This window comes from Epargyreus clarus, unplaced genomic scaffold (genome assembly GCF_041222505.1).
Source record: "Epargyreus clarus isolate Ecla_fem2 unplaced genomic scaffold, WU_Ecla_fem_2.2 ptg000018l, whole genome shotgun sequence".
Classification (NCBI taxonomy): Eukaryota; Metazoa; Arthropoda; class Insecta; order Lepidoptera; family Hesperiidae; genus Epargyreus; species Epargyreus clarus.
In genome coordinates, this window is record NW_027332226.1 from 10,047,316 (window position 1) to 10,063,179 (window position 15,864).

A 15,864-nucleotide genomic window follows, 5' to 3' on the forward strand; every position below is an offset into this window, starting at 1 on the left:
ATTGCCTTCCTAACATAGTTGTAATAAAATAAAAGCTATAAAATCGTGTTACTTTAGAACTGGTAGGTAGGTACATGGATAAAATTTAACTACAAAATAAAAATCTTTAAAATTAAAACTTGTTTTATTTGTTACAATCAAATAAGCCTTATATTCTAGAAATACATGTAGTTATATTTTTGCCAAATTTTATATTCGAATCTATGCAAAAATTATGCACACTAGATAGATGAGTAAATTACATTTCTTGCAATTAACAAAGTTTAATTAATAAAGTTAGTAACAAGTTTTAACATCTTCTAAGAACAGTAAGGCAACTTATCCTAGCTGGACTATTAGATCTAAATTAAAAGCAGACAGAAGAAATTATAATACTCATAAATTAGAAAATCAATAACACATCATGTGTACCATTTACTCCTTTTAGTAAATAAAATATAGTAGAAGCCCTCTGCAACAATTAGATGTTAGTTAATTGTATTGACCTGAAACAAAAAAAAAATCAATAATATACACCAATCGAAATGGAGGAAAGTTCTATTTACAATTATCAGGTATTATTATTGATTTATATCCGTATGGCCAATCGAAATGGAGGAAAGTTCGACGTAATGAATGCCAATCTTAGCTACTGTTTTAATTCTTTTATTGCGATGCTCCTATTGTCGGTGGAAATTTATAAAAACATCTGTAAAAAATCGGTGGAAACGCTGTCACTCCCGATAAGTTACGGAAGCTTTTAGAATACGCATAAAGATTAGAACGTGGAAAAGTTCGACATAATCTATTATAATTGTGAGTGCTTACAATATCATCTATCTTGAGTATGGCGCGCACGGTCTCCGTGGAGAGCGCGAGCGCGGAGGCGGTGACGTGCAGCGGCTGCAGCACGTGCTCCTGGCGCATGTCGGTGACGCGACCGCGGCGCACGTTCACGCCCGCGCCGCCCGCCGCGCCACCGCTCGCGTGCGCCGCGCGCAGCTCGATCACTGTCTCGATCGGGTTCAAACCTGCGGATGTAAATTTTTATTACGTCGTCAAACGTTGTTACCTCGTATCATTTTCAGTTTAGACGCTTTTATATTTTATTTAAAGAAAAACAGTGATAGACGAGGCCCGAGGTTCAAATCCCTCCACCTCAACTTTTTGAAAATTATGTGCGTATTAGAAATAGGAATAGGAAAACATCGTGAGGAAACCTGCATACCTAAGATATTTAAAAAAAAAGTCAAAGGTATGTGAAGTCTACCAATACGCACTTGACCAGCATGATGGACTATGGCTTAATCCATCTCATTCTGAGAGGAGACCTGTGCCCAGCCGTGGGACAGTGGGGTTAATGATAATCATATTTCATTATTCAATATTAAAATCAATAATTCAATCATAGTGACAAAAGTTTGTGTATGAACTATGGTAATAAGCATTAAGTACTAATAAATACGTGCTAGGAAGCAGCCGAAGCACGTACTTATTATTATTTGTTTGTGATTCATTAAAATTGTGATTCCAAAATTTGTTCAGATGCAACAGGAAAAGTTTAAAGCCCGCTCCACATTCTCGCGAGAAAAGTACGAGAAACGAGAATGTGGAGCCTATACGAAACGAGTTTTTCTCGCATTCTTGCGAGATCTTCGTGACATTGTTGCGAGAATGTGGAGCGGGCTTAACAATAGAAAAGTTCCCACCTGCATTCTCTGCGAGCGTGGAGGGCACGACTTCCAGCGCATCTGCATACGCGCGCAGGCAGTAGTGGTCGGCGCCGGGCGCGGCGACGGAGGCGCGCACGAGCGCCGCGGCCGCCGCCGCCTCGGGCGCGCCGCCGCCGGGCAGCAGCGCGGGCCGGCGCGCCACGCAGCGCACCACGCACAGCGCGTCGTGCAGCGAGCGCGCCGCCTCCGCCACCACCGCGCCGCTCGTGCCGCGCACCACCACCGACACAGTGCGACCGCCGTTGTTGCAACCGGTCATCTGAATACAAATCGTTTATTTGCTTAAATGTGGTTACAAAAGATGAAATGATTTTATAGATATCGAATCTCACATTTACCATTTTCGGTGTGCAAATTATTATTAGTTATAATTAATTACATTAAGATTTACAATAATTTAATATCATTATTCCGACAAGTATTAATATAAGTTACATATTTACGTCAATTTGCTTCAGATTACATTAGGTACACGAGTCAATAAATATAAATATAATATCATCTTATTCTATTTATGTCAGTTAATAACAATAATAATGATATCTCATCCCAAAAATTCTTTTATTGAGTAAAAACATTTTTCTGATAGCCAGTGATGAACATGTTTTTTGAATTTTAACAATTGTAATCTCTTTAAGTCGTCAGGGAGTCTATTGTAAATCTTTACACACATGTGGTATGCGTTCCTTGATCGCATAGCGGTTCTACTAATTGGCAGATAAAGTTTTTCGGGATGTCGCGTTAAAAAATTACAATTATCCTTCTTTTTATCAAATAGTTGCATGTGGGTTTTTACAAATATACAGACTTCATAAATGTACATACTTGCTAAGGTCAGGATTTTAAGGTCTTTAAAAAGAGGCTTACAGCTTGTTTCTGGAGAGACACCACATAAGGCACGAATACAGCGTTTCTGAGCTATAAAAGCTTTGTTATGATCTACCGAATTTCCCCACAGCAGTATGCCATATCTCAGATTAGAGGCTACATAACCATGATATGCCTTAAGAGCTGTTGGTAAGCTACTTATTTTTGGAAGACGCCATAATGGGTACACAAATCTACTTATTTTAGAGCACAGTTTATCTATGTGTTCCTTCCACGTGCAACACCGATCTAGATGTATCCCTAAGAATTTAATTGAATCTGTTTCAGCTATGGTTTCACTTTTGTATTTTATATTTAAATTAAGTTTATTTGAACCTCTGTTTCCGAATTGGATATATTTAGTTTTTGCCACATTTATTTGCAAATTATTATCATTTAGCCATACTACTATTTTATCAATTGTTTCATTAATTGTCTCATTGTAATTATCAGAGAGATTGTCAGGAATAACTAAAGCTATGTCATCTGCGAATAAAGAATATTGATAGTTTGAAGTTTTTGTAATGTCATTTATATATATGATAAATAGGAGAGGCCCTAAAATACTACCTTGTGGTACGCCTACTTTATTATATTTTATGTCCGATTTAAAATATTCTTCTTCAAGAGTGATAGGATTAACGCTACTTATTTCTACATATTGCTTTCGATCAACTAAATAGCTTTGAAGCCAGTCTAATGGACAACCACGGATACCGTATTTCTCACATTTCCATAAAAGAAGTTCGTGCGAAACAAAATCAAACGCTTTACTTAAATCAAAGAAGACACCAGTTGTTCTTACTCTTTTATCTACGCTTTGTAAGATACTATTAATAAGGTTAAAAGCTGACAAAGATGTGGATTTATTCTTACGGAACCCATTTTGATCCGGTGTCAATATATTATGTTTTTCAATAAAATTAGCTATTCGGACATATATTGCCTTTTCAAATATTTTGGAGAGTACCGGTATAAGAGCAATGGGCCTATAGTTGTTTAATAGTGATTTATCTCCTTTCTTATATATAGGTTTTATTACTGACGTTTTGAGTTTGGTCGGGAATATTCCAGATGTAAATGATAAATTTATTAAGTGGCTTAATATTGATGAAATTAGTTTTGATACATTTTTAATAACTTTGGTTGTTATATTGTCATATCCAACTGAGGTTGTACTATTAAGTTTCATTATAATTTTCAAAACTTCTATGTCATTTGTCGGTGATAAAAATATTGAATGGTTATTAATGTCCATTTTATGGTTATATGTCACATTAGTAATTACGTTACTTTGAGTCAAGTTTATAAAATAATTATTAAAAAGATTTGCAATATCAAGTGGTTCGTTCAAAATAGTATTATTATAACTAATGTTTTTAATAAGTTTGTCATTATTTATCATGACTGAATTGTCTTTAATCACATTCCACGATGCCCTGCATTTATTTTTAGAACTTTCTATAAATTTTTGATTGCATAATTTTTGTGCTGTTAGTAAACATCTTTTAAAAATTTTGTTATAATTAAGATATTTTCGCTTACATCCGAAGTTACGCTGTTTATAGTACTGATATCTAAGATTCCGTTTCGTATTCGATGATACTTTGATACCTTTACTTATCCAGTACAACCTATTGGTCTTTGGTTTTAGTTTAATTTTTTTGATTGGGAAGCAAAGATTGTAGAACAGTGTAAATAGATCATGGAACCTATCAAAAGCTTGGTCTGCGTTGCTCTCGTCATATACTTCAGACCATGAGAGTTGAGAAATGCATTCGTGGAATTTTAACATGTTATCCTTATTGAAGTCTCTACGTTTTATATATTGCGCATAAGGAATGTATTTTTTTGTTTGTATCGGGACTGTTAATAGTTGTCCAGTATTATGGTCTGACAGGTTAAGATTTAGAGTTTCGCCTTGTGCGTGGGGAATGTTACTCAATATTTGATCTAGGCAAGCACAACCCCTCGTTGGTTCCTGGATGTGTATAATAAAATTAAACGCTTGAACCACTCTAATAAATTGTTCCTTTATATTTGTGTCTTTTAAAATATCAATATTAAAGTCCCCTGTTATCACAACTCTATGTTTTGTTTTACGGCCTAGGTAAAATAGAATTTTTTCAAGATGATCAAGAAATAATTCTACGTTACTATTTGGTGTGCGATAAATACAGATAATTATAAATTTAGCGTCAGTAAGTTCTATACCACATATTTCAAAATAATAAGTTTGCCTTAAATTTGTCGGAAATGATATTTTTTTAAATGCTATGTTATTCCTACACATTATACAGACACCACCACGACGATGTTGAGTTCGAGAGTAACTGTCGGCTAACTGAAATCCTGGCAATTTAAAGTTAATTTCTTCACCTTGTTTTATAAAAGTTTCTGACAAACAAAGTATGTCAATATACCTATTATTGTCTTGGAGATTTTGAAGTGTTATCCCCAGAAAGTCTCTTTTACTTAAGAAACCAGCTATATTTTGATGTAATATTAAAAGACTGTTACTATTTTCATAGTTAACGAAAAAATGTACTATCTTTAAATACATGGTCCTCAGATGACGGTTTCACCTGCTTTACTGTAAAGTAATCTAATATTGTTTTTTGTTTGGGAAGCCTAATCGGTTTATTGAGATTTCCGTGATATGATTCGTATCTAGTTTCCTGTAAGCGTCTTTTTATCGACTTCGGGTCAAGATAGGTGCGGTTATAATCTATGCAGTCAATACAAAAATTAATTTTGTTACAAATTTCAAATAAATAATTATAAGTCACGCTACACTGTACAAAATGACAGTTTGTATGCAGTTTGCATATTAATTGTAATTTCTCGTTAAGCAATTGTTCATTAAGGTGTTTATTTTCCAATACTTGTAATATAATAACTTGATGGTTTTTTAGCTTTTTGCAGGTTGCACTTAATTCCGTTATAATTTTCAGTGGATTCGTATCATTTTCGCCCACACAAATTATTACTTTATTTGACTCAGTTATGTTAGAAAGTGCCTGACACCCTCTTAATACTTCCTCTGTATCAGCGAAAGGTTTCGTAAGAGAAGTTATGGTGTATTTTTGGTACTTCGACTTTTCTCTTGATTTTTGCAGTGCCAAAGCGAGACCCGAACATTGCTGGGTACCGTAGATCCATATTTTGTTACTATCTATAACCTGTTGTTGATGTGTAGTGTCTTGATTCACATTGCTACTTTTAGATGAAGGTGATTTTTTATTTGTTAGCGTTCGAGATTCTTCTAATTGTGTAAGTGACTCCTTTTCCAATTCTTCAGAATTATCCGAGTTCTCGGAGTTCTGCAGAGTGACGGTTGTTCCTGTTTTTGATTTATTTTGTGTAGGGGTTGAATTTAATTTCTTTGTCTTTTTTTTTACAAGCAGAGTAGAGCGTGGAGAATGTACTGCTGAGAGTGTATTTAGTTTTAAGTCTTGCTGGGATATTTTTTGCAATAGAGTATTTTTTTCTAATGTTAAATTCTCAATCTCCAAATGTGCACTGTTTAACTGTAGAGTTAGCTCTTCAATTTTCTGTTTTAAGTCCAATATATCTTCATTAATTCTTGTTGACAGGTCTGGCAAACTTCTTCGTATATATGAGTCATCTGATGTGATCGAGTTTTCTTCGTTGTCAGAGAGGGAGTGCGTCGAAATATCAATATGCGGATTGGCTCTACGTTGCCTTCTCGTTATCCTGTCGGGCGTCCAGTTTGCGTTTATATCGTGGGGGCCCAAAGGAGATGTAGTATTAATGGGCTTCTTGACTATGTTCTTAGATAAGACGTTCTGCGTAGTACTGTTATCTGATTGTATGTTTGAATTTTTTGACAGTTCAGTTTGGCAGTCTTGGCATGTCCATTTAAGTTTTTGGTCCTTGTTTATAACTTGAAATTTTTTGTTTGTTAACATAAGACAGTCTATCTCATAATCCTTCTTACATTTGCTGCATTTGATACTTGATTTACATTTTGTGCATATTTTGCTGTCTTTCAAGGTTACTTTACATTTTGTGCATATTTTGCTCTTTGCGGGAACTGTTTCTTTTTTCGAAGACATTTTTGGCGAAAATATGTATTTATATATATATGTATATATTTTTTTTTTTTATTTTTTTTTTTTTTTTTAATATTATTTAATATTTTAATATTTCTTTTCTTTTCTTTTTCAAATATTTTTTATAAATAAAAAAAAAATAAAATAAAAATAAAATACGAAAAAACTAGATAAGCAAGAGATGCAGGATTTGAACTTGATCTTGCAGAAACCAGCGTTTTTGATGTAGTGTCCGTGCGCTCTACACCAGCGGCGCTTACACGTACAGGATGAATTTATTAACTCGTTGTTCGGAACAAAGCAATAGCTTTAAGATAGCGACTTAGCAACAACTGTATGAGTCATCACATTAGCACTGGAAACGCATTCTTGCACTTTTAAATCACTGTCAACGGCTTATTATTTGTTGAAGAATTGTTGTTCTTTATAATACAGCACTGACTTTAGAATAATGTTTATTGTTAATATTTAGTAGTGCACTTAACTTTATCGAATATCTAATTTTTAAACAAAAACGAGCACTTAAAACCACTTTATAAGATTTTTGAAACGGAGAGCACAGTATACACGTCTTGACTACACCGCAGCGCGCGGTACCGAGAATGTTCACATTGACAATTGCGTAAATGATAATTAGCGACTAAACGTAATGTTTCGAAATGCTCTTCTAAGCCATCAGTCCCAGGAGAGGACGAGTGCTGCCTTACCTCTTTTCAAAAACTTATGCTGTTTCTGTAACTTTGTACATAAGAGTTCCTTAGTCAAACTAACGTAAATAGTTATAGTAGGCTAGATTCGCACCAGGAGAGTTCAGTTGCCTATATTACAGGTTCTCGCCTCTTCTATAATATCTTTCTATAATATTACCCTACACCTAATAACATTGTGTACTAAATTGTGTTATTTTATGAAATAAAGACTTTATTGTTTATTATTAAAAAATAGAGTCTATTAGTGATTTCAGACCATGTAACACAGTTTGGCTATAAACAAATACCTCTATCAAATCAGCATGTTACTAGTATTAAACTATTTTCACATTTCAACTGTTGAGGAACCTGTATGCAGAAATGTGGCAAAATCATTATAACAGCATTTACCTTTATGTACTTTCCTCCAGGCTCATTGATTTCTTCAACCATATCTACGTTGACGAGATTTTCGGCAGTAAAGTGGTCAAGTGAGGCGATTGGACGACATCCGAGAGTCTTACATACGAACTCAATATCTTCACGTTCAATATCTTTAATAACCATTGTTTTAATTTTGTCAAGAAAATGAATAGCCAAGTCACTCAGAGCATCTCTGAAAAAATAAACACAATCGTATTTCTCAATTGACTCAATTTATATACACCTTCTAAAAAAGTTTTTTTATAGAATCTAGTTTTTACCTGAGAATAGATTTTTGCACCAATAAGACTGTGCAGCCGGCTTTTTTTATTTGCTTTACAATGTTGAGAATGTATTGACGCTCTTCCTTCAGTACTCTATCCATAGCAGCATAATCGGACACAATGACATTGTGGTCCATCTGTTGAAAAAACACAACAACTTTGTTAGTTTTTATTATTATTTTCAATTCAAGTACAAAATTTATTCAGTTTTGATTTTGGGTCCTTCATGACACCCAGGTTTTAGATAATGTCGATAATAAGGTTTTTACATATTATTAAACATTCAATAACTATTTAGCGGCATCCAATTTCAACCCAAACAATAATTCTTGCACTTAAGAAAGCTAAAATAGTCGAGAACTATTAATTTACGAAGAAAAACTTACATCTGTCTTGGGCGGCGAAATGCAAAATTGAATAAGTCCAACTTTCGCCTTTTCAATGCGATGCGGTCCATTAACGTTGGAGGCGCGGCGTGGGATAACGAGACCTTGAACCAGTTCTGTATCTTCAACAGTGCCTCCAATACGCTCAATCACTTTTACGTCTCTTAGATCAACTCTCGCTCCGATACCTCCAGGAATAGGCTCCATAACTAAGATATTTTAAAAAAAGTATGAAAAACATGCTCATATCAATAAAAAAGATATAAGTTTATTTTAATATTTTTTATGACATGGCACTATAAAACATAAGAAGAATTTAAAAGATTTAAAATATAGCTCCGTAGTGCAAATTATAGCTTTCATCAATCCACGCATAAGCATAACAGTATTAGAACAGTAGAAGTCAAATTAATTTGATAATTAAAAGCTAACAAGTTTAAGTTTTCATACATACCAGCACGTATAGCCTGTACAGCAATAGGCGCCAGAATAGTAGAGTGTTGGGAAACTACTTTAGAGTTCAGGGAAGTGGCAGCTGCTTTCAAGAGAGCGTCTTCATTTGCTAAGTCCACTGGAATTGCCATACCCTCCACTACCTACAAATTTTCAAATATAAAAATTTTGAATTTTGCATATTTATTGAACCTAAAAATTTTACATAGTATTATACTATTTAAAATACACAGTTGTCTTACCATACCAGAAACACTTATTATTTTTATCTTTAATAGTTATTAAAATTCAATGAGCCATTAATGCATCAAAATATAAACAATACCTGCAAAGCCATTTGCAAAGCTTTCTGGAACCCATCTGAGATGACAGTGGGGTGAATGCCTTTTTGTAAGAGTTTTTCAGCGGCATCCAACAGTGCACCTGCAATCACTACAACCGAAGTTGTGCCATCGCCAGCTTCAATATCCTGGGCCCGAGACAGTTCCACAAGCTGAAATAAATAATTCACACATAACATGTGTGAATTATTTACATACATTTTTTTTTTTTAGTATAGTTGTACTGCCTTCAATTTTTCTGCACATCCCTAAGGTTGACTGGGAGAAAATGCTATTTAGCATTAAGTCTGCCTTTTTCACCACACTGTTTTTAACATGGTCAATAAAGAGTAAATAAATAAATAATTAATTTTGTAAAGTATATGTGCATGAAGTGCAAATATTGCCCAATAGTCCCAATATTTTATAAAGTGAAAAGGTTCCCAAAGCGACTTTTTGCAAAATATCAGTAACACATTCAGTAAATCTACACATCTGCTTAGCTACTAAACATGACTGTAACTAGCAATATTGGGTGGATTTGGAGTTATTTTTTAGATTGTCAAATTAAAGCTTAATATTACCATTTTGGCAGCAGGGTGTACCACACTCATTTGCTTCAAAATCGTTGCTCCATCATTTGTAATGGTTACTTCTCCATTTGCAGCTTGTATCTGTTAATTTAAATAATAAATCAAGTAAATAAAATAAAAAATATCATATTTTTCACTAAAAATAAATTGGGAAAAGTGCAAAACACAAAAAAATTATATAAACATTAATTTGTGCACATTAAAAGGTTTTGACTGTGAATTGGTAATCACTCATAATATAATGAACTTTCATAGCAAATTTTGTAAAAAGAAATAGTGTAAACTCTATATAACGGCACTGAAGGGACTGTGCATTTTATGGCGTTATAGAGAGTGGTCGTTAAATGGAGAGAAGAAAAATCAGAATTAGAAAAAAAAAAGTTTATTTCAGTCTAGTGTTAGTAGTTATGTGTACATAAAAAAGAATCTTATTTGAACGCTATTGCGTGTAGTCTGTTATTTTTGTCTGACGTCTTTTGCTCCACCAGGAATTTTGTTGTATTTTTTTAATTATTTTATTCATATCTTCTGATATTGAGGCATCTTGGTGACAAAGGAAGTAATTTTGTATGTATGCAGTATGCATGATGCCGACAGTCACAGGTGCGCAGTTTTTAATAATTTTAGCAACTTAAAAGGTTTTTAAGTTGCTAAAATTAGTAAATATTTTATATAACTTTTAAAAACTTTTTATTAAAAGTAACTCAATTGTGGTCGTTATTGAGAGTGGGTGTAATGCTATATAGAGTGTATCATTGTATGGAATACAAGCTAAACCAACTAAGCCAATTGTTTTCGACGCTTTAGAGAGTTTGTCGTTAAATCGAGTGACATTACATGGAGTTTACACTGTATTTATAAGTAAGGTTAAGTATTCAAAATTATTAAAGAATGACACCTACCATTTTGTCCATGCCACGGGGTCCAAGACTTGTACGAATCGCATCGGACACAGCTAGAATTATTTAAAATACATTTTTATTACATTAAAGTAGCTTTTTATAAATATTTGTGGATAAGATATGTACTTGTGATGTATGTGGGATTGTTTATTAATGTAACAATTACAATGGAAATAATAATTTCCTTTTAAATATGACATTAATTTATTGTTTCATTACAGACAGTAAATTAATGATTTTCATAGAATACCACTTCACCAAATGTACTCGCATAAAAAGAGTGTATCTCTTATCAGAGTGTTCAGCCAAAGTAAGTGAATCACATGACAGTTTATTTAATAAAAGAATTGTATGTTTTTATGTTCAGTAACGTCCAGGTACCAAAATAGAGTTTAACTTGATGAGATTATTTATTTCTCATCCTTATCCCTTGATAAAACAAATGTTTGTGATTAGAACAATTAAATAATTGTTACGAAGACTCTTAAACCACACTTAGTCTTTACTTTATTAAGTTAAAAAATCCCCATTACCGGCTTCTTACAAAATTACTTTCATTTGTAATATAAAATGCTATAAATTCATTAATAAAAATATGAATCATAAATTACCTTTTGCGGCATTGATATTGCTGAGTCTAATATCGGCTGGTTTGCTTTTATCCTTAAACACTGACGAATTAACTTTTGCAGAGTCACCACCTGCTTTAGGAGCCATTGTGAATCGAAAATAAAACGTTGATGCCTTTTAAATCTCAAGATAATTCACGATTACAAACTTATATTATTTTATTCAAGGAGACACAATTGAAACCAGACAAAAAGACAACAATTGAAATAAGAAAATGTCAAAGTCAAAATGTCAAATGTCAATGCCAAAAGTGACATTATCTTTTTTTTTAAGTATATATCAAAGAGTATAGTAACCTATAGTATATAATATCATTAAATAAAATAAAATGTCATCTCGTAAAATAGTTTATGTTTTTATTCATGGACTTTATATATTGACTAAAAAATAAAAATAATAACTTAAACTATAAAATAAAAAAGAACTCATTTACAAAATTTACATATATACAAAAATTAAAAACATGAACTTTATCTGCTTATTAGTTCGGATCATAGGTGTTCTGTGGTTCGGAAGGGTAAAGGGTTGGCAACATTGTAGTACAATGTCATGAATGTCATGTCACTGTGCTGAGCAATACTGAGCATACGAGCTGCATGTATGTCTGATTTCCGTAAAAGAGAAAAAAAAACAAATATGAAGACTGTGTGTCAATGTGAAGATGTGATAATTTAATGCAGATTAATCTGAGTATTTTCGCTGTTATAAATACTTGATTATAAATATAAAAAAATACGAATCGAGGTATGTTTGGAAGTCTGGAGAAATAAATCAAGATAGGTAACATCAAACTCATTTTAAAGCTAACACCTTATTACTAACAGTTTATTGTGTCTCAAGTAATCTTTACTAACATTATAAAGCTGCATATTTAATCATTAAAATGGATATACCGAACGAAAAAATAAACACACCGGATTTACCGCAGCGTTCTGTAAGTTTTCGATGTTAGAACGTGCATGGATTACTGTTGATTTTAGTCGTTTTGTGTATGTTTAGATTTACTTGTTTGGTGTTGTGATGTTTAGATAACTTTATTCGGTACTAAACGCCACCGTATGTCTTGATTCACATGAATGCAATATTAAACTTAAATAGCAGTAGTAGTACCAAACAAAGGTTGGGTCTAAGGGGCTCAAGACCCCCAGCTACCCCTAAAATAATCTCCTTAAGCACCTAATACCAATTTTTATAACTTGATATTATATTTCTTTCTTAGGTAGCACTACACAACCTTGATTTTATGTGGGCGGGAACCTTTTAAAGGCATTTTGCCCGAGACACCCGGTTATGTGGTTTTCTAACTACAGTAAAACTCCTTTATTGACCTCTCTTAGTGCTATTAGGAAGATTTTAAGATCTTCAGTAGAATGTGCCTGTGTCCTCTTATTGAAGCACCTCTTGGCAGAGCCCAAGAGGCGCTGCACTTAGAGGAGATCAAGATTCTCATTCTCAAGTTATTCTCATTCTTTGCATGCAGATGTTAACAATCGTATGTCTTCCTCAGATTGCACAGATTTAGCTCCAGCGCCCATAACCCTAAAAATCTCTTTTTAAATGCAGCTTATGATAAGCAAGGAATACAATACTAGGCATTTAGAGTAGGCACTAGTCTAGAGTACAACTACAGGGATGAGCACTGCACTACTTGCAGTTCAATCCATTCAAATTCCCTTTCCTGTCACTTACTTATCCTGAAATTAATCACACCATTTAATATTGGTACTTGTACAGTAGTTGCAATAGACTTTATAGAAGTTTTAAATTTGTACACACCTCAGTCGAATTCACAAATAGTTTGTGTGCACATCCTATTCTTAGTGTTTTACTGGACTTTTACTATGCCTGCTCTATTTTTCCATCTGTCACATGGCTCTACTATTTGAACCCTAATTGATAGTCTAATAATATGGCTGCTATAACTACTAAATAAAAAAAAATGATATTAATGTATGGCGATATGAGGTATAACAGTATTTTTGGCGTTTTTTCACTTTATCCATCGAAGTGTCATAGGTAATGACTTTAAATTTTCACAATGCATGTACTACAAAAGATGCTATATTAAAAATACTAAAAATAACAAAAATAAGCAACAGTACTCTCTATATGTGGATTCAACTCTCACTTGACCAATATAAGCAACCAGGATAGTAAAATTTCCCTTTAACTAATGTGTTATTTTCATTATTTCTTTGACACCTGTTAAAATAACATTTTTTCGTTACAGTATATTTCAATTTTTAATTACGACTTAGATGACTTAGATGGCAGAACAATGTCACCATTAAATTTAAATAATGAAGATGAAAACAAAGAGGGCAATGACATACAGGATACAAAATCAATAGCCGGTGTAGACAAAATGATGAGTAAAAATGAGTGTGTGAGGCCTACTGTAATAAACACTCCTGCTTCAAGAACTGAAGAGTGTACAATGTTGACTCCCCAATTGCCATCAACTCATCGGGTGGCTGGAGAAGTTGCATTAACTCCCACCAACCGCTCCTTCACACCGCAATCCATAAATCCTCATAGTTCTATGAATGCAGTGACTCCAATGGCAAGTGCTACAAGTCAAGCCAAAAGTAGTATAAAATTACAGTAAGTATTTTTTAAATAAGGCAACCCCAAGGTTTCTTTAACGATTTTTTGCTATTTTTTGTACTTTGATTTTGGCCATTCATGCCCAGTTCAAAATGTATTTGTATAGTGCACATGCAACACTAAAGTTGCCTATATATATTAATTATATATCTAATGGCTACCTCCCAAAGACTGTCCTCAACTGTTTACATAAGTACTTTAGATACTAAAATTAAACAGTTAATGATTTATGTTGTTGAATTTTATTTGTTTGTTATGTTTAAATAACTAATATATTACATATTAATTCCAGGAACTGTGTCTCAACTGTAAGCTTGGGTTGTGAACTGAAGTTATTAGACATTTATTGCCGAACAAGATTCTCAGAGTACAATCCAGCCAGATTTCAAGGAGTAGTCATGAAAATACTAGAACCACGTGCCACAGCCTTAGTTTTCAAGTAAGCTAAGATCTTAAAAACATATAGTAAGAAACACTAATTGAGATATTATAGAATTGTTACAGCCATATATTTTTTTTATCATACTCTGCAAGCTCGAAAGTTTTTCAAGGTTGTCTAATGTGACGTAAATTTAAATACTTTTCAGATCTGGCAAAATAGTTTGCACGGGTGCAAGAAATGAAAATGACTCTTACATAGCGACGCGAAAGTTTGCAAGGATTATTCAAAAACTTGGTTTTCCCGTAAGTATCATACATAATCTATAATAAAGACAGTATAAGGGAACCTATAAGATTAGTCTCCTTATTTCCCTTGAATATAAAGTATTCCAGATTATCCAAACTAAACCAGGTGGTAAAAATACGGAACACTTCCAAAGCCAAATTGTTCTTTTTTAAAACAGAAAGACATTTCCTTTTTTTTTAACCTAATATTTTTATTTTTTGTTTTAGGCGAAATTCACGGACTTCAAAATACAAAATTTTACAGCAACTGCCGATTTAAGGTTTCCCGTGAGGTTAGAAGCATTACAACAAGCACATGGACAATTCTCATCTTATGAACCAGAACTATTTCCTGGACTTGTGTACAGAATGGTTCGACCGAGAGTTGTCCTCTTAATATTTGTGAATGGAAAAATAGTATTTACAGGTGAGACACAATGTGTCACTATCAATGAGATAGATGTGAGTCATTGCAGCCACGCTGGCTAAACGCATACTTGACAAAACTTTGAGAAATCAAGATTGTATAGTCCGCGCCAAACTTCTAGTCCGGTCTGTTGTTACACATAGGTATAGTTAGGGAGCCAATACGGTCGAACACAACTACAAGCATAAATTCCTTAGCAACAGTAAGGGCACATCAACGCAGCTATGTTGCGTTGCAACGCAGCAGCGCACCCGCGGGCGAGAGCGAGATGCGGACGGCTGCCGGGGGCGTCCCGCGCTATCTTCGTCCCGCTAATATCAACAATTTGCTGTTGCAACAAGACTCGTTTGTATATTCATAGCGGACTGGAAGTTTAGCGCGGACTCTACTTAGGGTTCGTACACAAAACTGCGATGCGACGTCGCATCGCAAAAATCTGCGAGCTCCCTCGACGCATCGCAAGAACTTGCGAATTGATTCGCATCGCACAGTAGTTGTTGTTGTTGGTCACCCTGAGAGACGCTACGCCGCACGATATCGCATTGCAGCAATTCGCATCGCAATTTTCTGCGTTGCGAATTCGCATCGCGTCGCATCGCAGTTTTGTGTTCGAGCCCTTACTTAAGTTTCTTTTTCAATCATTTATGTTCTATATTTCTCTTTTCAGGTGGTAAATCCAGGAGTGATATTTCTGAAGCCTTAGATATAATATATCCAATCTTGCGTAGTTATAGGAAGAATTAATGTTTTTTAATTTATTGTATTATGTACAAATTATTTTTAGTTTGCTTTAATGAATAAATGTTAATTATTTGAATTTATTTTGATA

At 33.8% G+C, this 15,864-nt stretch overlaps 3 protein-coding genes across 5 annotated transcripts; 1 reads left to right on the forward strand and 2 right to left on the reverse strand.

The window, feature by feature from the left end:
- Window positions 1-105: 105 nt before the first annotated feature.
- Window positions 106-11,559, reverse strand: CCT4 (chaperonin containing TCP1 subunit 4). The gene is made up of 11 exons (XM_073083220.1): window positions 11,317-11,559; window positions 10,706-10,758; window positions 9,795-9,884; window positions 9,216-9,383; window positions 8,892-9,033; window positions 8,438-8,646; window positions 8,049-8,188; window positions 7,756-7,960; window positions 1,689-1,971; window positions 808-1,010; window positions 106-485 (listed from the first exon to the last, which is right to left on the reverse strand). The coding sequence occupies exons 1-11, from the start codon at window positions 11,420-11,422 to the stop codon at window positions 468-470; spliced, it is 1,617 nt and encodes a 538-aa protein (XP_072939321.1). The 5' UTR covers window positions 11,423-11,559; the 3' UTR covers window positions 106-467.
- Window positions 2,257-7,253, reverse strand: LOC140749954 (uncharacterized). Its single transcript, XM_073083221.1, has 2 exons — window positions 5,465-7,253; window positions 2,257-3,262 (listed from the first exon to the last, which is right to left on the reverse strand). The coding sequence occupies exons 1-2, from the start codon at window positions 6,656-6,658 to the stop codon at window positions 3,251-3,253; spliced, it is 1,206 nt and encodes a 401-aa protein (XP_072939322.1). The 5' UTR covers window positions 6,659-7,253; the 3' UTR covers window positions 2,257-3,250.
- A 353-nt stretch (window positions 11,560-11,912) lies between the features above and the next one.
- Window positions 11,913-15,856, forward strand: LOC140749569 (uncharacterized). Of its 3 annotated transcripts, none has more exons than XM_073082668.1 (6): window positions 11,913-12,115; window positions 13,566-13,939; window positions 14,235-14,381; window positions 14,530-14,626; window positions 14,837-15,035; window positions 15,703-15,856. In XM_073082668.1, exons 2-6 carry the CDS (start codon window positions 13,614-13,616, stop codon window positions 15,777-15,779), a joined length of 846 nt encoding a protein of 281 aa, XP_072938769.1. In that variant the 5' UTR covers window positions 11,913-12,115; window positions 13,566-13,613; the 3' UTR covers window positions 15,780-15,856. The 3 variants fall into 3 exon arrangements, with proteins under 3 accessions (XP_072938769.1, XP_072938770.1, XP_072938768.1); XM_073082669.1 differs by having other exon boundaries at window positions 11,913-12,079; XM_073082667.1 differs by lacking the exon at window positions 11,913-12,115 and adding an exon at window positions 12,125-12,269.
- Window positions 15,857-15,864: the final 8 nt, after the last annotated feature.